The 21052-nt window shown below is 42.5% G+C and overlaps 2 protein-coding genes and 1 non-coding gene across 4 annotated transcripts; 1 reads left to right on the top strand and 2 right to left on the bottom strand.

Moving 5' to 3' along the window:
• Window positions 1-3115: 3115 nt before the first annotated feature.
• On the bottom strand, window positions 3116-3222 carry LOC119824168. The gene has a single exon (XR_005287088.1). It is a non-coding gene; the product is annotated as a U6 spliceosomal RNA (small nuclear RNA).
• A 6387-nt stretch (window positions 3223-9609) lies between these two features.
• Window positions 9610-9801, top strand: LOC119824069 (cytochrome c oxidase subunit 7C, mitochondrial-like). Its single transcript, XM_038344300.1, has one exon. The coding sequence runs from the start codon at window positions 9610-9612 to the stop codon at window positions 9799-9801; it is 192 nt and encodes a 63-aa protein (XP_038200228.1).
• A 7711-nt stretch (window positions 9802-17512) lies between these two features.
• LOC119823565 (glyceraldehyde-3-phosphate dehydrogenase-like) lies at window positions 17513-18540 on the bottom strand. Of its 2 annotated transcripts, XM_038343642.2 has the most exons (2): window positions 18392-18537; window positions 17513-18337 (listed from the first exon to the last, which is right to left on the bottom strand). In XM_038343642.2, exons 1-2 carry the CDS (start codon window positions 18512-18514, stop codon window positions 17513-17515), a joined length of 948 nt encoding a protein of 315 aa, XP_038199570.1. In that variant the 5' UTR covers window positions 18515-18537. The 2 variants fall into 2 exon arrangements, with proteins under 2 accessions (XP_038199570.1, XP_038199569.1); XM_038343641.2 differs by having other exon boundaries at window positions 17513-18540.
• Between the last annotated feature and the right edge of the window lie 2512 nt (window positions 18541-21052).

Below are 21052 nucleotides of genomic sequence, written 5' to 3'. Positions count from 1 at the left end.
TTGGAGCCTGTCCTGGAACTAGCTCTTGTAGACCAGGCTGGTCTCGAACTCACAGAGATCCGCCTGCCTCTGCCTCCCGAGTGCTGGGATTAAAGGCGTGAGCCACCACCGCCCGGCTTGGTTAATGATATTAAGGTCAATCTTGTTATATGTATTTCTGATCTTGATTAAGGTACTGTGATTGTGTAGTTCTTTTAAAAATGTAATGTATAATTAAGAAATATAGGTTGTTAATGGATAATCATTGATAATAGTCAAGCTTGTAGTCATGTTAGTTAGATTTTCAAGATATATAGAGATATATTTCAGTTAGGCATTTCTAATATCTTTCAAAGACTACAGAATATGGCATTTAAATGTTGTAATAACTTAGAGCTTTTGATGACAATGAGACATGTCTGCTCCTGGCAACACCAATCTACTTCAAGAAGATGATGGGCATTGAAGAGGATCCTTATGGAGTTGGATAGCAGTTTGCACAAGAAACTGCTTTTGCCTGGACTGTTGCATAAACTGGACACAAAAAACCCACAGAGAGAGGACTGCTGAACTAGCCTAAAGGTGAGATGATTCTTTGGGATTCCTGATTCATGAAAGAGTCTGCAAGACATTCTGCAGGACACAGCAGATACTGACTGAACTGCCTTTGAAATTTCCTGCATCATGGAAATGTCTACTGGAAACTATGGGCCTGTAGGATGAAGATGGATGCCCCAGCGGTACAAAAGAACTTTGGGTGACTATCCAGGTAGCAAGATGTCTCTGTCATAGAGTTTTGAAAATAGATTACTTCTTGTTCACTTAGGTAATATTGTGTTCTTCTGGAGTCTTTGATGGAGTTGAAGAGTAGATAGATAGTTATAGTTTTCCTTAGTTATGATAAAAGAAAGTAGATATAAATATTGTAACTAATTCTTACTTGATAACTGTTTTGTTATATGTAATTTTGCTGTTAAAGTTAAAGCCTTCTTTGTTGTTTAAACAGAAAAAGGGGAAATGATGTGGGAGGGTCTTCTGTTTTAATAAAGAAACTGCCTTGGCCAGCCCTTAGGTGGGTGGAGTAGACAGAACAGGAAGAAGGAAGTGAGGTAGATGGCTCAGTCAGATGCCATGCCTCTCCTAAGTTAGTCAGACCGCCGTGCCTCTCCTCAGAGAGATGCCAGATGCCATGAAGCCAGCCACCAGGCCAGATGTGCTGAATCTTTCCCGGTAAGACACCACTCGTGGTGTTATACAGATTATTAGATATGGATTAGTCAAGATGTGAGTAAGAGGCTGAAATTAATGGGCCAGGCAGTGTTTAAAAGAATACAATTTGTGTGATGTTATTTCACGTGTAAAGCTAAGCATGCGGGAGCAGGGTGGCGGGAATCCGGCCCACAGCTCCTCACTACAGCTCACCTAAGGGCTGCCCTATCAAAAGGCCAAGGCAGCTTCTTTATTCAACCAATAAAGTCAACAGAATACAGAAGGACCTCCTACACTGGGGTTCTCTGGAAGAGCAGCTGGGACTTTAACCACAGCCATCTCTCCAGCCCCAAACAATACCTTTAACAGGAATGCTTGTAAAGTCTCCGCAAGGGCATGCTCTCTGGCTACAGGTTTTCTGTGCTGTGCCCATGCCTTCCCACTGGCACAGAGGGACTTTACCATGTATGGCATGTGTCTGCATTTCCTTCAGACTTCAGGAGACATTTAGCAGCCAGTTCTGGATCATAACAATCGACTCACCGCAGTGATTCTTACACTGTTACCATGGTGGTCTCAATGGCTCCCTGGCTCCCTGGGAAGGACCGCTGCTGCCCCACCCAGAACCTGACATCCTCTTGTCCTGGGAACTGGAGCCATCTTCCTTTTCCCTACCCTGTGGCCTCTACAGGAAAGCAAGCCACCTTGGCCCTTTCTCAGCTTCATCCCCTAATTCCCCTTAGCCCACAGCATCTCTTGCCTTCTGTATTTCTGTCTATTTCCAATGCTGTATCTTTTATTCTTGTTTTTCTGTTTGATCATTTCGTACAGGGTGCCACTATGCGGCCTCGAACCCATGATCCTCTTGCCCCAGCCTCTCAGGGAGTGAGTGCCTGGATTATAAGCATTAACCACCATGCTTGCCTTTGGTGCAGGGGTGGGGGTTTGCAAGTGTTAAAGTTAACTTTCTCTTTGAGAAAAAAAGGGAATAGTGGCACAGACCAAAATAGCAATTATAAAACAAATACACATATATATGTATAACATTTATATTCCAAATATTTTTCCTACCCACATATTCTAGGTTTCTATATCAAAGATGATAATCAGCTCATTATTTTTGTCTCCTTAGTGAACTTGTCAAATATCAGCTTAGAATAGTTATTAAATAAAATGAAGGTTTTTTTTTTTTTTTTTTCGAGACAGGGTTGCTCTGTGTAACAGTCCTAGCTGTCCTGGAACTCACTTTGTAGACCAGGTTGGCCTCGAACTCACTGAGATCTGCTTGTCTCTGCCTCCCAGGTGCTGGGATCAAAAGTGTGAAATGAAGTTTTCATAAAGTAAAAAGCAGCTTAGAAATCCAGTACATTTCCCCCTTTTCTTATGCACTCATTTTTTAAATTTATTTATTTATTTTGAGTGTCAGGTCCTTTTATTTCAGTTTTTCATTCAATTTCCAATTAGTTAATATGACTTCAAATTTGGGTCACAACACTGACAGCAGGTACTTGGAAAACTGCAATTTCTAAGATTAACCTGATATTGCTGTGAAATAAGTTTACTTATACAAGTTTTTGAAATCTTATTTTTTGTTGTTTTTTTCTTTTTTTAATTAAAAATTTCCACCTCTTCCTTTCCTCCCATTTCCCTCCCCCTCCCTCCCTCGCCCTCCCTCTCCAGTCCAAAGAGCGGTCAGGGTTCCCTGCCCTGTGGGAAGTTCAAGGTCCTCCCGGCTCCATCCAGGTCTAGGAAGGTGAGCATCCAAACAGACTAGGCTCCCACAAGGCTAGTCCATGCAGTAGGATCAAAACCCAGTGCCATTGTCCTTGGCTTCTCAGTCAGCCCTCATTGTCAGCCACGTGGAGGACCTTGTTTTCTTGGTGTCCTCCATCTCCTGTGGCTTTGCACTCTTTCTGCCTCTTCTGTGGAAACTATGTATTGCTTTACAGACCTGCGCTCCATCCATGTGGAGAGGCCATGCTAATCTTCTCTGTATTCTTCCAGTCTCAGCATATGTGCTGCCGAAGCGAGCACAGAAAAGACTCTCTAGATAAACATGATCAATGCACATATGACCTCACAGAACTGAGGGAGCGTGTGCAGGGTCTGCATCGCACGGGGTCCTAGAGCTGGAAAGAGTGGGCACATGCCCTCATCTCTAGTCTTGAAGCTATCTCCAGCTGATAACCACCTACAAATAAAAATTTAGTTTCCTCCTAGGGACTCTGTAGGCCCATATTTCGGTATGGCACAAGAGCCACAGGCCCGGCCTGAGGTGGTCACGTAGCTTTGCAGACAAGCTGTCTCAGCCTAACAACAGCCTGGATGTGCTGCTCCTATTTTCTTTTGTTATTAATGTAGATCACCTGAGGAGAGGTGTTGGCTGAAGCTGATCAGGATGTTTGGTACTCCTTCCTTTCTTAATCTGGAGGATGTCTTATAGAGATGCTAATTCATGGCCTACGTGACAGCTAGCATACTCACAAACAGGTAGATGAGGACATGACATAAGACCATTCACCTGGTTACCTAGGAGACAGCCTAATGTATTTTCCCGCTCAGTTGATGGGATGATATATAAACTGTTTGGAGAATAAACGAGGGATCTTGCCCTTCAAGGATGACCGTGTAAGCTGTGTCTGATTACTCCTCGTGACTCCGTTCCAGTCTAGTTAGGGAAAATAGTTATCTATGTTGGGACCCACACGGGCCTCGACAGGACTCCTCCTAGGGAAACAAACTGCTCTTAAGGGTAGGTTACATGCCCAGCATAGATGGTCAGTAGAAAATAAACTCAGTGGCATCTTTGAAGGTTCCTTACCTCATAAAATCATATCAGGACTCTTTCTTAACACAAAACAAAACAAAAATGTATCATTTTTATTTTTTTTTCTTATTTTATTTTACTTACCTATTTTTCCTTCTCTTTTTTACCCCACAGGTCCCTTGCTTATTATGGCTCCCAGTTTAGTGTTTTTATGGTATTCCTAAGTGCAAACGGGTGGGTCTGTGTTTCTTGTGCCTTCTCAGTTCTTTTCCTTCTGTTTGTTTGCTTTGTCTATTTCTGATGTGTTAGCTTTGTTTTTATCATATTATGGTTTATTATAATCCCACGGAAGCCTGCTTGTTTTCCAGTGAGAGACAGAAAGGGGATAGATGAGGATGGAAGAGAGGCCGGGAGGAACGGAGAGGAGTAGAGGGAAGGGAACTATAATCCGAATACAGTGTGTGAGAAAAAAATTCAGTAAAAGGAAAATGGCAAAAAATAATTATTAGGTGAGACTCAGAGTTTGCTGCCCACAGAATTTTAGGGTGATGCTGGCTCACCACAGCTGCATGACACTCTCCCCCGAGTGTCTCCACAGCCCTCCATTCCCATTCCATTTTGTCCAGACATCTAGCTAACACAGGACTCTGGAACCAGTCTTTCAAGGAGCTTCATATCATCTAACTTCGCAACCCACATCTCTGCCTCTGCACACCACAGTAGGCTGCATGTTGTTTTAAGCACCGACTTACTCTTGACTACTGTAGTGGTTTAAAAGAAAATGGCTCCCAAAGGGAGTGGCACTATTAGGAGGTGTAGTCTTGTTGGAGGAAGTGTGTCACTGTGGGGGCTGGCTTTGAGTTCTCCTCTGCTCAAGCTATACCCAGTGACACAGTCAACTTCCTGTTGGCTGTGGATCAAGATGTAGAACTCTCAGCTCCTTCACCATCACCGGGTCTGCTTGCACGGCACCATGTCCTGCCATGATGATAATGGGCTAAACCTCTGCACTGTAAGCTACTCGGTTCAATGTTTTCCTTTTTAGGAGTTTCCATGGTCACGGTATCTCTTCACAGCCATAGAAGCCCTAACTAAGATAACCACGTACATGGCATGGGAGTTATACCTGAAATGTCTTTCCCAATAAGTGCTTTCCTGTGATGACGTCGGCTGGTAACTCTTCACTAACCTGACCTCAGTCTATCCAATCACTAGTTAGTTAGTTTTTAAGCTAACTTTCAGAGTCTTTTAGTGATCTCACTCTGTTTGTCTTTGGACATTTTATTGCTTGTTTTGTAACTCCACCCACTGAAACAGTAGCACACCTATCAAACAAATCAAAAGTAAAAAAAAAAAAAAGCCATAAGCACACATTCAGTGTTCATTGTTAAACCTCGCAGCAAACTGGGTCAGAAATGCCACACCCCAGTAAAATTTTCACATGGTGGCTACTGTGACATAGCAAGAAATGATTTGGGTGTTTGTCCCCATGTGCTCTCCATATTCCTTTTCCGGAGCATAGCTCCCCACACATGAGTGTTTGGAAGTGAGAAGCATCTTTATGTACAGCAAAGAACTGACTGACAGTGAGGGTCCCAGATGATTAATAGGTGTGGTGGTTCAAATGGGGACCCCCCCATAGGCTGCTGGATCCCAGTTGGTGATGCTGTTTGGGGAGGCAGAAGAGGTGTGGCCTTGCTGGTGGACATATATCACTGGACACAGGCTCTTGGAGTTTAAAGACGCGTGCCATTTCGAGTTTCCTCCCTTTGCCTCGTGTTTGCTGTGCAGGATATGGCCTCTCAGCCTCTGCTCCAGGTGCCATGCCTGCCTGCTGCCAGGCTTCCCCGCCATGCTTGAAAGGAACTCCCGGAAGTCCAGATTAACCCTTCCTTTTACAAGGTGGCCTTGGTGGTGATGGTTTTATCACAGCGACGGAAAAGTAACTAAGCCACCAGGGAACCAACTATTGGTTAGAGATTTCCTGACCCGAAGGAGCTGAGGGTTGAGTGAATAACTATTGATCACCATCTGTGATTTGATTAAACTTTATTATGCATTGATGCCTCTACAAATACCCCAAGAGGACACGGAGACTTTGTGTCCGTTTCCTCATATCTTACCCCTGGCGTCTCTATCTGAATGCTATATCCCTTTGTAATAAATGGGTAGACGTAAGTAAACTGTTAAGTTCTGTGGGCCATTCTAGAAACTGTCTGAACCTGAAGCAGGGATCATGAGAAGCTCTAACATATAGCTGGTTGGTCAGAAGTTCTGAATCCCAAAATAGCAATTAGCATTTGAAATACGTAATAGCCTTGAACCCTTAAACTCTAGGATCTGACTCTAACTCCAGGTAGATAGTGCTGGAATCTAATTAAATTATATGACATGCTGTCGGAGGTGAGCCAAAGAATTGCCTCCTGTGTAGGGACACCACCCCTGCACCATATGGCCTCAGAAGGGATGTGCTAGGTGGCAAGGTGCCTGCGTGAGACAAGGAAAAGTTTCTTTCTTTCTACTACTACAGGTACTTGGCTTCTAGCAACCAGTTTGGGCTTAAACAACGAACTACTCTTACTATTATTTGGTGATTTCTTGATAGTCCCAGAAGGAATGAGACAAATACCACTTGGTATTAGGTAAATGAAGATAAGATGAATTCAAAGGAATTCATCTAGCAGTTCCTGTGGATGGCCAGGTCCTCTCTGAGTAGCTAGTGATTATGCTTGGTGTTGGTGGTTTCCACTTAGCACAGAGGATTTGCTCCCGGACCTGTTCAGCTAAGCTTAAGTTCACTTTCTCTGTTGTGCCTCGGGAACACGTGTGGCTAATTGCTTCTAGCTATTCTTAGGGTCCTGGGAGTCTGTCTTGACAAGATGCCTTTGCCATCACTCAGTTCACAGCTAATTGGGAGCCTTTCATTTATAGCCAATTATAACAGTTAATTAAGCTTCAATAACTTGATTTTTTTTCAAAACCTTTTTTATAGGATGAATAGGAAGTCAATTTAATAAAAGAAACAATGTCTTCTTTCTCTCCTATTAGCTACAGCTTCATTTTAGAAGAGACCCTGAAATATGAAGACTACTTATTCTCTTGTTTTGTGAAATGGCAAAGGGTTTTTCAAATTCTTTAAGTGATTCTATTCTGAGCCCTTTTAGGCTGTTCATTTAAATTTCACAAATATTCATCAAATCCCACTGTAGACTCCTAGCAGGGACTTCACTAAAAGTAGAGCATGCCGTTTCTGACATTGAGCTGATTAAGTCATGAAGCAGGAGATCATCTACATAATTATTATAGGGAACAGAATCTATTAATATATTTAAAATACAGCATCTACTGCAGGGGATGCAACGCTAAGGGAACAGTTACAGTTGGCTGGAAAGCGCGTAGGGTGGATTAGAGTCAGGGAGGAAGGCAGAAGAATGGGAAGACTTCTCACAGGAAGAGAGGAGTCTATGAGGTTGGAGAGGGCAGTTTAGGTAGACAGAACAATGCTGGCAAAGGAGTGGGGTGGGGTAGAGTAGACCCCTTGGGGGGCCTGGCTCAGCTAGGCATTGGACCATATGGAGGAAAATGACTGAGCCTGCCCCTTGGCTTCCGTCATGAGCACACATTGCGTTCATGCCAATCAGCATGTGCTTGACGCTCCAGTCTGGATGGAGCCACAGGGACCTTCTGCACAGCGATGTTATTGTCAGTGTGGTGCTCAGAGAAACTCTTGGGTGGCATTGCTTACAAGGATGGTTTCGGGTTGTCATCACGTGCAAGGACATTAGTGCAGCTGAGCAGGTGGCCGGCTATGGGCCAAATGAAGCCCTTCTAAGAGGTAAGAATGGTGTCTACATTTTAAATGGCTGAAATTTTCAAAAGAAGAATAATATTTTGTGACATTTAAAAATTGTATGATACTCAGCAGCACATGAAGCAAAGATTGAGCCACTGCTGTATGCCAAGCCCAATTTTAGGCTTGGGGGACATACAACAAGGATATCTGCTACTCCGGGCTGTGTTCACTCTTATGGAGAGGGATGTCTCTATTTTTTTTCTTATCTGCCTTGGTTTTTCTCCTATGCTGAGGGAAATTTTTGTTAGACTCAATTGTAATGATCTTGCATTGGAGTTAATATATGTTAAATCAAGTTGATCTTCCTCTGGCAAGACAGTCCCGTAACCCCTCCCTCCCCCTATCAGCTGGAGTTGAATGTGAACCAGCTAAGATTATTATTGACTTTAGGGAGGGAAACCAGGCAATCTTATCTCTGGTAACAACCGATCTAATCTGTCCAAATTTGTCTACAGACTTTAGTCATGGAAAATGTGGAGAATCTCTCCGAAGTACAGACTGCCAACAGCAGCTGCCTACTCTACAAATTCTAATGGGTTCTCTGTAAGGGAGCCCCAAACACACATTGTAAACACACAAGGTAAAAAGTCACATAAAGACATCTTTAAAGTCTTTGATAAAGTTTACAGAGAACCCTTTCTGCACAAAACTGCTTTCAGATGGACTCCAAATTATATTTACTTACTTTTCATTGATTTTAAGTGATCAAATAAAGTAATGTTATTCATGATATCATCTGCATGTATATAAGTAACACTGGTAGAAGTACTCCTTATTTTTAGTTTAGAGATATTTTCTATTATGTTTTCTTCCTTGATTTAAATATGAAGTATGTCCCCTTGGAGAAAAAATGGACATGAATCATGCAAGGTAGAAATGAACGATTGTCTGCCATCTTCCAATACAGTGCGACTCAGTGTGGTGATAAATTTAGACCATGGCTGTGATGCCTTTGGGAGGAGGCCTGGGACACTCTTGAGAGAGGTGTACACCACAGAGAGAGAAGGACTTGACGTGGGTGTGGATGATCTCACCCACATGGGGTGAGCAGAGTGAGGAGAGAAGAAAAGCTGAGTGTTGAAGGGAAGAAATCACACATTTCAGGTCAGAAAAGGGAGGAATTCCTAAATCAATGCCTGAGAAGGCACTGTGGGGTCAGAGGGAAGCTGAGAACTTGACATGCTGCTAAGGTCAGCAGGAGAGAATGCTGCAACGCAAGTCCCTGGTCTCAAGAGTCTGTTCTGAGATCTGACGTAGGGGAAACCTGAGAAGCATTTTCTCGATTAGCAATGAGGAATGAAGAGGTCACAATTCCAAACCAGGTTCCACTGGCATGCTCACGCAGCCAGAAGTGGTGAGCAGGAAGTAAGGAAGTGGATAGCCAGGACACGTGGTGTTAGGGAAAGCCGTGAGCTTCCCACGTACCTATTATGTCACAGAAGTGAGAGAGAAACTGGCGAGATGTCAAGTCTTGCCCTCATGAGAGCATAAGAAGGTGGTAGCAAGGCAAACTGAAGGCCCTGGGGTTTTCAGAGGAAGAAATGCAAGGATGATTTTTTTTAAAAAAAAAAACGCTAGAAAGTACCTACTTAGAGGTATAGCTGGGGTACTGTGTGCTTTGATCTGAATTTAGAAAAATTGGCAAGACTAGATAGCTAAAGCACTCAAGAAAGGAAATCTGGAAGTAGGAACGAGGAGGACACTTCCTGCCATGCCGTGCTTCCTTGTTATTTAAAGATCTTCTGGTCCATTTTTCCCCACCTTCCACCTCTGCGCCCCTCTCTGAGCTTCCTTTGGCAGCATGTTGGGCCAGAGTGTTGGGAGGTTCACCACCTTCTTGATTCATCGCAGCCACTACGAGGAGGTCCCAGAGAAGAATTTGCCTTTTTCGGTGGAAAACAAGTGGCAGTTACTGGCGATGATGACTGTGTACTTTGGATCTGGATTTTCTGCTCCTTTCCTCATTGTAAGGCACCAGCTTCTTAAAAAATGAGGATATTTAATTCATCCCTTTAACAGAATGAAATTTGTTTAGGAGATGTGATCTGAAAATTGGATTAAACTCTTGAACTCTTATTACTAAATAAAATTGTAAATAAACATGTGACATAAAAAAAAGAACTTCTGGTCCATCTTGTCTTCAGAGCCCTTCCCAGCAACAAAGTACAAACCCATCACTCACAAGTCTCTTCTTTACACAGCTGAACATCTGGAAATGCTTCCACTCAGGAACACCTAGCTCATTAAAATTCCTTTTGAGTCAGCTTTGTAAAGTCCTAGCATTTACTTCAAGCTGTACTAAGTTTCTGTCTTAGGGTTTCTATCGCTGTGAAGAAACACCATGGCCATAGCAACTCTTATGAAGGAAAACATTTAATTGGGGCTGGCTTATAGTTTCTGAGATTTAATCCATCATCATCATGGTGGGAAGCACGGCAGGAGACAGGTAGACATCATGTTAGAAAAGTAGCTGAAAGTTCTATATCTTGATCCACAGGCAGCAGGAAGTAGGCTGTGTCCCACACTGGGGGTAGCTTGAGCATATAAGACCTTAAAGCCTACCTCCATAGTAGCATGCTTCCTTCAACAAGACCACATCAACTCCAACAAGTACATGCTTCCTAATAGTGTCACTCCTCATAGGCCAAGCATTGAAACATGTAAGGCTGTTGGGGGCCATTCAAACCACCACTGCTGCATTTCTGCATAAATATCCACAGAGGCAGAGACATGGACAGGGAATATGGACTACTGCCAAGCCTAGATATGCAACATACACAAGATGGGTCTTTGGTTTTGTCCATAGGTGTACCTTGTTTTTTTTATATATTATTCAATTTCTAGCCTTTTAAACATTGCAGATATGTTTTGAAACCTATTGTCAATGTTAGTCCTCTCTGTTAAGTTTATTCATTCACAATAGGACCTTGAAGAGAACAAATTTTATTTTTGAAAATAATCTATGAAAATGTCAATAAAGAAAAAAAATGACATGGGCATGTGTATGTGTGTGTGTGTGTGTGTGTGTGTGTGTGTGTGTGTGTGTGATTCCTGGTTGCCCATCAGAGCATGGTTTTACTTACATACACGTAAAAAAGTACTCCATCCACTGGGTGAGGAGGCACATGCTTTTAATCCCAGCACTTGGGTATCAGAAGTAGGTATATCTCTGTGAGGCCCAATCTATAGAGAGAGCTTCAGGGCAACCAGGGCTATGTAAAGAAACCCTTTGTTGTTGGGTCACTCTTCTCTGTCTCTTCAGTCCCCCTGGACTGGTTTCTCTCTACCCACTGGGTCCTGCTCACTAGTTCCCACAGCTGCTTATGAAATAATCACTCTGAGGCTTATCAGTTACAATTATTTGGTCAATGTCTTAGGCTTCTTACTGGCTATCTCTAAGCATAAAATTAACTCATTTCTATAGCTTATAATTTACCATGAGGCTCGCGGCTTGTTACCTTACATCTTGCTTCTCTGGTGTCTGGCTACATGGTGACTCCCTGACTCTGCCTTCTCTTTCTCTCTGTATCTTTGTTTGGACTTCCCACCTAGCCTTACTCTACTGAGCCATTTACCAAAACAGCTTTATTCATCAACCAGTAAAAGCAACACATATGCAGAAGGACATCCCACACCAACCCTGTCTGTGTGATCTGTGACTTCTGAAGAAGCTTCCTGAATAGTTTATTTGGTCTGCTGTAACAGAATATCCCTGACTATGTAGATTACAAACAAGAAAAGTTTATTTCTCAAAGTTTTAGAGGCTGTGAAGTCCATGGTCAGGGTATGACATATTCAGTGTCTGGTGAGGGCTCACCTCTTAAATAAATATGTCTTCCCTGCCCTGCCTTGGTGGAAGGAGCACGCTGGCTCCCTGGCATCTCAAATAAGCCATTTACCTCTTTTACCTTCCAACTTCCTACTTGTCTAATGTCCCCACCATGAGGGTCATGATTTCAACATATAACCTTCAGAGCATACAAACAGTCTGCCATATTCTTCTTGTGACTCCCAAACTCCTGTCTTTGTCCCAGCATCCTCAAAAGTATTAAGCCATTCCAGCGTCAGCTCAAAGGTCGAAGTTCACAGTCTCTAATGTCACCTAAATTAGACGTGAGTGAGACAAAATGGAGGCCGGATTGGTTTTGCGCCAAAGCGCCTTTCAGTTATGAGCATGTGAAATCAGACACATTGCGTATTTCTAAAACACAGCAATGGAAAAGGCGGAGGACAGAAAGCTCCATTCCAAACAAGAGACACAGCAAAGAAGAAACAATGGGCTGGGTCTCCCAGAGACCAAACCTCACAGTTGAAGAATGATCTTCTTTAACTCTGTGTTCTGCCTTCCAGGCTCCCCGGGCCTGTGGTGCCGTCTTCCACCTGATCCGTGACCTCGGCAGCTGCCCTTCCATAGCAGCAGGGCCTGGCTCTCCTGGTGTAGCCCCACACCAGGGCTTCAGGTCATAGTCTAAGGGTTCCTTAGGAATGCGCTCATTCGCCATTGGTTTTTGTCTAGAATCTCTGGGGTGGTCTCATTCTTAAAGTTGCAATCATCCCAATAGCAGATTCTCTCTGGGCATTTATACTCAGGATTTAGGATGAGCAGCCCCATTATTTTCTGAACTGTCTTGGGGTCATTCTGTGTCTTGCTATGTCTTTGCATATGTTTGATGGATGATTAATATTGGAAGGTCACGTGACCATATAATCTCTTTCAAACAGGCTTTCTCCTTGCCCAGCTCTTCTGCTGCCCCATTAATAACAAGTCTGTTCTCAAATCTTTTTGTTTAACTTCTTAAATTCTGCTATCATGGAGGGGACCAAGGCATTCCTTCAGCACTTAGCCATTCCCTCAACCCAATATCCAGTTTAGTGGTTCAGAAATTCTACCTTCTATAAAAGGTTAGCACTTGAATATATTTCAACTAAGTTCTTCTTCACTTCTATCTGTGGCCTCCTTGTACCAATTTTAAAAATGTATTTATTTAATGTGTTTTGTCTGTTTGTTTACCATGTACATGCCTGATGTCCAAGGAGTTCCCTGATGTCCCCTGGAGCTGGAGTGACAGCTGGTTGACAGCTACCATGTGAGGGCTGAGACTTGAACCAGGTCCTCTGGGAGATCAGCCAGTGCTCTTGACTGCCGTGCCATCTCTCCAGCTCCTCCACACTTCTTTGAAAATTTTAAATGGTATTCTTTAAGAAGACAGATGGCTTCTCCATTGTCTCCCCCACTTTCTCTCCCTCTCCTCTCCTCTCCTCTCCTCTCCTCTCCTCTCCTCTCCTCTCCTCTCCTCTCCTCTCCTCTCCTCTCTTCTCCCTTCTCTCTTCTAAGCTTTGCCTACAATTGCCACAATTGTTTATTCAAGGCAGTGTAGAGTTTTCTAACATACATGGGGAACATTCTCAGGCTCCACCATTACCCAGTTCTACAGCCACGTCCATATTTTCAGGTATCTGTTACATCAGCACAATCTTGGTAGCAAATTTCTGTCTTAATCTGTGTGATTTGCTATAACAAAATAGACTGGGAGGTTTGTAAATAATATCGACCTATATCTCACAGGTCTAGAGGCTAGGAAGTCCAAGCTGGGAAAGGTGGCACCTGCTGGGGACATCTTTTTACTGTCCTCACACAAAAGCAGGCTGAGGGAGTCTGGGGCCCCTTGATCAAGACACCCTCATGACCTAATCACTTCTTAAAGTCCCCGCCTTCCTACTCTACTATCTTGGAAGTTTAGACTTTTGCATGAATTGGGGGAGGGGCAGACACACTCAGATGATGACAGCGATTTCAGTGAGGGGAACTGAGATCACAGGTCTCTTGCCATTTATCAGCCAGTCCCCAAAGAGGGGGAGGAACACACACACACACACACACACACACACACACACACAGAGAGAGAGAGAGAGAGAGAGAGAGAGAGAGAGAGAGAGAGAGAGAGAGAGAGATCTGACCGCATTAGCTCTGGAAGAGTAAGGATTCCAAATTGTTGATGTCACATTGCCAGCCCATTCAGATGAAGAACTCAGTCAGTTTTGCAGATGTTCAAACTCAAAATACCAAATATTCCCATCTGTGGCAATAGCCAGATATGATATTTTTTCAGTTTGTTCTTGAGTCCTTTGGCAGGACTGTGGCCCAGTCTGCCAAGTTTGTGGCCTCAAACCACAGTTTTTTTTATGAAGAGTTATCGGGCTGATCCTGGAAGGGGCTTTTCCAACCTAGAAATTTGTAGATCTGTTTCTCTCATGCTTCACACAGGAATGACTACTCCCGCTTTTATAACTTATTTAATTAGAATAGAGAAATAAAAAAGACTCGACAATATCAACAAACCCTCCCAAACTGCGACAGATTAAGCAAACTTGTACTCCGAAGAAGTCAACACGGCAGCGTCCACCCGCAGTGCTGCAGCTGACTGCCTGTAGGAGCTTCTCTTCCCACACCACCTCCATTCCCAGGGCACTCTGCCTCACCCTGGTGTGCACACAGCTTCCCTCCTTCCTGTGAACTCTCCTAGCCCTCCAGCTCACTCCCCTTCCTTCTCATCAATCCCTTGATACCTGGAGACTTCCCACCTGGGACCCTAAATGGCTACGCCTAACAGGGACTCAGGTAGGTGAAACACAGCCTGTCCTCTGTTTAAGTCTCGCCATTCTTTTCCTCAGCCCCATAACAACCAGTTTACAGGTGCCCCCATTCCCACCTTAAATCTGTTCACTTGAGACCTCAACTCTTGGTTTAGGTCCTGGGACCCCCCCTAAACTTTACATTCTTGTTTCTACAGATCATTCTTTGATTTACTGCAAACTGCTTGCAAGATGCTTTCTTCCCAGCACAACTCCAACTCCCTGGTGACACCACCTCCTGGTGTGGACGGGATCCCCTTAACTCCCTCAGCCTTTCCCCCCCACTCCTCTCTCCCAACCGCAGGCCTGCAGAGGCACTCTGTCTCTGGTTACCCAGAACCACCACACTATCCTAAGAAGAGGGCAGCTGAAATCCAGGGACAGAATACCCACCTACAAAGATGAGACCAGATACCAACAACCAGAATCATCTCAACCATTCCAGTCCCAGATGTCTAGACACCAGTGCAAGACACAAACATTAACAGCCAGGACAGCATGGCTCCACCAGAACCCAGCAACCCTACTAGACAGGCCCTGAGAAATGCGATACAGCTGAAGGCAGAAACAAAGACTTCAGAATAGCAGCTGTGGATATGGTCAAGGCTCTTAAAGAAGACACGAATAACCTCATACTGAGACCCAAAGCAAGTCTCAACAGTAACAAAAAGACCCTGCATCTTATGTGACTATAATAGATTGATGCTGGATATGAAGAACAGAAAATATACAAACTCATGGAAAGTGAACAACTCACTACTGAATGAAAAATGCACCAAGACAGAAATTAAGAAAGGAATTTAAAAAACCTTTTAGAATTGTATTAAAATAAAAACACAACATACCCAAACCTATGAGACACAATTAAAGTGGTTCTAAGAGGCAAGTTCATAGCACAAGTTGCCTACATTAAAAAAAAAAAAGATATATTAACAACTTAATGGCACACCTGAAAGCTCTAGAACAAAAGAGAAATAACACTCAAAATGAGTAAATGACAAAAAATAAATTCAAAACTGAAATCAATAATAAAATAAAGGCAGACAAAAAAAATCAATGAAATGAAGAGTTGGTTCTTCATTGAGAAAATTCATTGGTTCTTTTTGAAAAAATCAATAAGACTGATAAAAGTTTAGGCAATTTTACTTAAAGATGGAGATAGAAGATCCAAATAAGAAATTTAGAGGTGAAAAGAGGACAGGAATAGACACCAAAGAAATTCAGGAAATCATAAGGATCTACTTTAAAAATCTGTACTCTGCAAAACTGAGAAACCTAAAAAAAGGATAAATTTCTTGATATATATAACCTACCAAAGTTAAATCAAGATCAGATAAGCAACGTAAACAGACTATAAACTTTAGTAAAAGAAAAGCTGCAATTAAATGTGGCCCAGCCAAATAGCCCAGGGCCAGATGGATTCAGCTCAGAATTCGACCAGTTCTTCAAAGAGGAGCAAACACCAATACTCCTCAAATTATTCTGCAAAATGAAAACAGAATAAACATGCCTCATTCTTTTTAAAATGTTATAATTATCCTGATACCTAAACCACACAAAGCATCTATAAAAAATGGAAATTATAGTCTAGTATCCTTTATAAATATTTAAGCAAAAATTCTCAATAAAATGCTTACAAACCAAACCCAAGAGCACACCCAAGATTATTTATTATGATCAGGTTTGCTTTGTTCCATAGATGCAGGTATGGTTTCAACATACATAAATCAATAAATGTAATCCACCATATAAACAAATTGAAAGAAAAAAAATTACATAGTCATCTCATTAGATGCAGAAAATGCCCTTGACAAAATCCAACATTCCTTCATGATAAAAGTCCTGAAGAGATTAGTAATACCAGGGATATATCTCAACATAATAAAGACAATATACAACAATCCCACAGCCAACATCAATATCAATCTGAAGGAGAAACTCAAGGCATTTCCACGAAAATCAGGAACAAGATAATACCTATCCAATATAGTACTTGAAGTCTTAGTAGAGCAAATTGAAAACTGAAGGAGATCAAGGGAATACAAATATCTTGTTGTTGTTTTTGAGATAGGGTTTCTCTGTGTATCGCTGGCTGTCCTGGAACCACTCTGTAGATGTCACAGAGATCTACCTGATTCTGCCTCCCTGAATGCTGGGATTAAAAGCATGTGCCACCACTGCCCAGTTTGCTAATATCCTTATTTGCATATGTTATGATTTTTATATGAAATAAACCCTTAAAATTCTACCATGAAACTTCCCACAACTGATAAAAAGTTTCAGGAAATTAACAAGATACAAAATTGACAAATAAAAGTTGGGAGCCTTTTTGTATACAAATGGCACGAAGAGAGAAAGAAATTAGGGAAACAACACCTTTCACAATAGTTTCAAAGAATAAAATATTGTATCATATCACAATTCTTTTTTTTTTTTTTTTTTTGGTTTTTCGAGACAGGGTTTCCCTGTAGTTTCTAGAGCCTGTCCTGGAACTAGCTCTTGTAGACCAGGCTGGCCTCGAACTCAGAGATCCGCCTGCCTCTGCCTCCCGAGTGCTGAGCAAGCTTGTAAAAGACTGCATAATAAAAAACATTAAGACATTGGAGAAAGGAATTGAAAAAGCTATCAGAAGATGTAAAAATCTCACATGCTCTTGGATCAGTAGGATTAATATAGTGAAAACTGTCACCCTAGCAAAAGCAATCTGAAGATTCAACAAAATCCCCATCTAAAGTTCAACAGAATTCTTCACAGGAATTGAAAGAACAATTTTAAGCTTCATATGGAAACACAAAAATCCAGGATAGCTAAAACAATCCTGAATAATAAAAGGACTGCTAGAGGTCTCACCATCCCCAATTTTTTTTTTGAGGGTGCAATGAACTTTATTGATGGTATTCAAGAGAGTAGGGCTCCCTAAGCCCCTCCTGCTATTCTGGGGGTCTGGGATGGAAACTGTGAGGGAGATGCTCAGTGTGAAGGGTTGAGTTAGGACAGGGACTGCTCAGCAGCTGAGGGCCTCTCTCTTGCTGTGTCCTTGCTGGGATGGGTGGTCAGGGCAGGCAGGCTTCTTACTCCTTGGAGGCCATGTAGGCCATGAGGTCCACCACTCTGTTGCTGTAGCCAAATTCATTGTCGTACCAGGAAACGAGCTTCACAAAGTTGTCATTGAGAGCAATGCCAGCCCCAGCATCGAAGGTGGAGGAGTGGGAGTCACTGTTAAAGTCACAGGAGACAACCTGGTCCTCAGTGTAGCCTAGGTTGCCCTTTAGTGGGCCCTCAGATGCCTGCTTCACCACCTTCTTGATGTCATCATACTTGGCGGCTTTCTCCAGGCGGCATGTCAGATCCACGACAGACACATTGGGGGTAGGAACACGGAAGGCCATGCCCGTGAGCTTCCCGTTCAGCTCTGGGATGACTTTGCCCACAGCCTTGGCAGAGCCAGTGGATGCAGGGATGATGTTCTGGGCAGCACCACGGCCGTCTCGCAACAGCTTCCCAGAGGGGCCATCCACAGTCTTCTGGGTGGCCGTGATGGCATGGACTGCGGTCATGAGCCCTTCCACGATGCCAAAGTTGTCATGGATGACCTTGGCCAAGGGGGCCAAGCAGTTGGTGGTGCAGGAAGCATTGCTGACAATCTTGAGGGAATTGTCATACTTGTCATGGTTCACACCCATCACAAACATGGGGGCATCCGCAGAAGGGGCTGAGATGATGACCCTTTTGGACCCATCCTTCAAGTGGGCCCCAGCCTTCTCCATGGTGGTGAAGACACCGGTCGACTCCACAACATACTTGGCGCCGACATCACCCCATTTGATGTTGGCGGGATCTCGCTCCTGGAAGATGGTGATGGCCTTCCCGTTGATGACGAGCTTCCCGTTCTCAGCCTTGACTGTGCCTTTGAACTTACCGTGGGTGGAGTCATACTGGAACATGTAGACCATGTAGTTGAGGTCGATGAAAGGGTCATTGATGGCAACAATGTCCACTTTGCCAGAAGTGAAGGCAGCCCTGGTAACCAGGAGCCCAATACGGCCAAATCCGTTCACTCCGACCTTCACCATCGTGTCTCTGGAACGAGGCTGGCACTGCACGAAAAGAAGCGGCTGTCTCTAGAACAGGGAGGAGCAGAGAGCACCATCCCCAATTTTAAGTTGTACTGCAGAGCTATAGTAATAAAAACAGCATGGTTTTGACATAAAAACAGGCATATTGATCAAGGAAATAAAACTGAAGATCCAGATGTAAATCCACACAACTATGGACACCTGATTTTTTTTTTTAATAAAGAAGCCAGAAATACACTGGAAAAAAGACAGCATCTCAAAAAACAATGGTGCTGGATTGACATTGGATGACAGCATATAGAAGAATTCTAATAGATTCATATTTATTACCCTGCATAAAACTCAATTCCACATGGGTCAAGAACCTCAACATAAAACCAGATACAATACAATACAATACAATACAATACAATACAATGAACCTAACAGAAGAGAAATTAGAAAATAACCTTGAACTCACTGACACAGAAAAGACTTTCTGAACAAAACACCGACAGCACAGACACTAAGAACAATAAGTGGGACCTCATGAAACTGAAAACAGATGGGCTACAAAATGGGCAAATATCTTTACCAATTACATATCTGGTAGAAGGTTAATATCTTAAATACATTACTGGGACCAGCCAACTTGTCTAACAAAACAACAGATAGAATCAGGATGGCTTCCAGTGAATACTGTAACAGCCTCGAGTTCATTTCTTATAACTCTTATATGCCCAAAGCAAAAGGGGAGGGCAAAAGACTTCTTTACCAATGTTACAAGGAACAAACATGTAATTACCTCCTTAATACTCAAAACATCTAGTAACCACACCATTAGTCAAACATCCTGTTATTTGGCCTTGAGGACCTAAGCATCTAGTAGCCACACCTTTGGTCAAACATCGTCTTATTTGATCTTGACAAACTTGAACTCTTTGACCTTAAGTCAAGATGGAAATAGTCACTGTGGGCTCCCACAATACATAAAGAACTGGACATCAAGAAACAACCCGATTAAAAAACAGGTACAGAACTAAACAGAGAGTTCCCAAAAGATGACACACAAATGCCTGAGAATCACTTAAAGAAATGTTTAACATCCTTAGTCATCAAGGAAATTTGAATCAAAACTACTTTGAGATTTTATCTTACACCAGTCAAAACAACCAAGATCAATAAAACAAATGATTATTCATGCTGACAAGGATTTGGAGTAAGGGGAACACTCTTATCAGTTGTTGGGAGTGCAAACTTGTATATCCACTATGGAAATTAGTGTGGTGGTTTCTCAGGAAGCTGGTAACATATTTAGCTCAAGCGCCAGCTATACCACTCATGGGCATGTACCTAAAGGCTACATTATTACATCCTATTACAGTGACACTTGCATATCCATGTTCATTGCCGCTCTATTCAGAGCAGCCAGAAACTGGAAACAGCCTAGATGTCCCTCAACAGAAGAATGAATAATGAAAACATGTTATACTTATACTTACACACTGGAATATTATTCAGTTGTTTAAAAAATCATGAAATCAAAATTTAAAAAAAAACAAAATTATAATAAATTATTGGAACTTTAAAAAAATTATCCTGACTCAAAATGACAAATATGGTATGTATTTGCTTATATATGGGTGTTAGCTTTTAAGTTTTCAATAATCACACTATGACCTATATAATCACAGAGGTTAGGTGTAGAGTCAGGGACTACGGGAGGGGATGAAGAAAGGAATGGGAAGTAGAATATGTAACTATGGAGAGACAGTGTGAGACTGGAATGGAAGGATTAAATAGAGAAGGGGAGAGAAGAAGTGGGTAAGGGAGAGAGTACAAGGAGGGCCAGCTAACACTAAGGTCATATGGAGACCTAATACAGTAGAAACTATTTAAAACATGTTCATATATGAAAGAATATCAGTGGAGTCATCTAATAAAGGGTGAGACAAAACCCCAATTAGATATCTTTTGCTACAAAGAAAAACCTCCAATGCCAGGAATAGGTACATCTAATTGAGTTGTTGGCTAAAGGAGCCCAATGAAAATACCCAAACAACTCAGACTATTGACAAGGCTATTGGTTGCTCTCTTCAAGCTGATGGAAAGGCCCTGTTGATGAAGACAACACTTATGTGTATCATTGAACAAGGATTTGAGCTGGTGATTAAAGTAGTAATTCTCAGCCTGTGGGCTGTGACCCCTTTGAGGGTTGAACTATCCTTCCACAGGGGTCACATATCAGATATTTTGTATATCAGATATTTAAATTATGATTCACAACAGTACCAATGTTACAGTTATGAAGTAGCAACAAAAATAATTTTATGGTTGGGGGTCACCACAACACAAGGAACCATATTAAAGGATCACAGTATTAGGAAGGTTGAGAACCAGTGATCTAAAGCCTTCACCCCTTTGCCTAGTGTTTGTTCATGGTACTTGAATGTACTCTCCACTTCCAGAGGAGAAAGGTAACCACCAGCTCAACTATAAACCCTGCAATCTACATTGGTGGACAACCTGTATGATATGCTGGTTCAATAGTGGCCC

This window comes from Arvicola amphibius, chromosome 9 (genome assembly GCF_903992535.2).
Source record: "Arvicola amphibius chromosome 9, mArvAmp1.2, whole genome shotgun sequence".
Taxonomy (NCBI): Eukaryota; Metazoa; Chordata; class Mammalia; order Rodentia; family Cricetidae; genus Arvicola; species Arvicola amphibius.
Note: the sequence above shows the minus strand (reverse complement) of the source record. Positions and strands in the feature narration are given on the sequence as shown.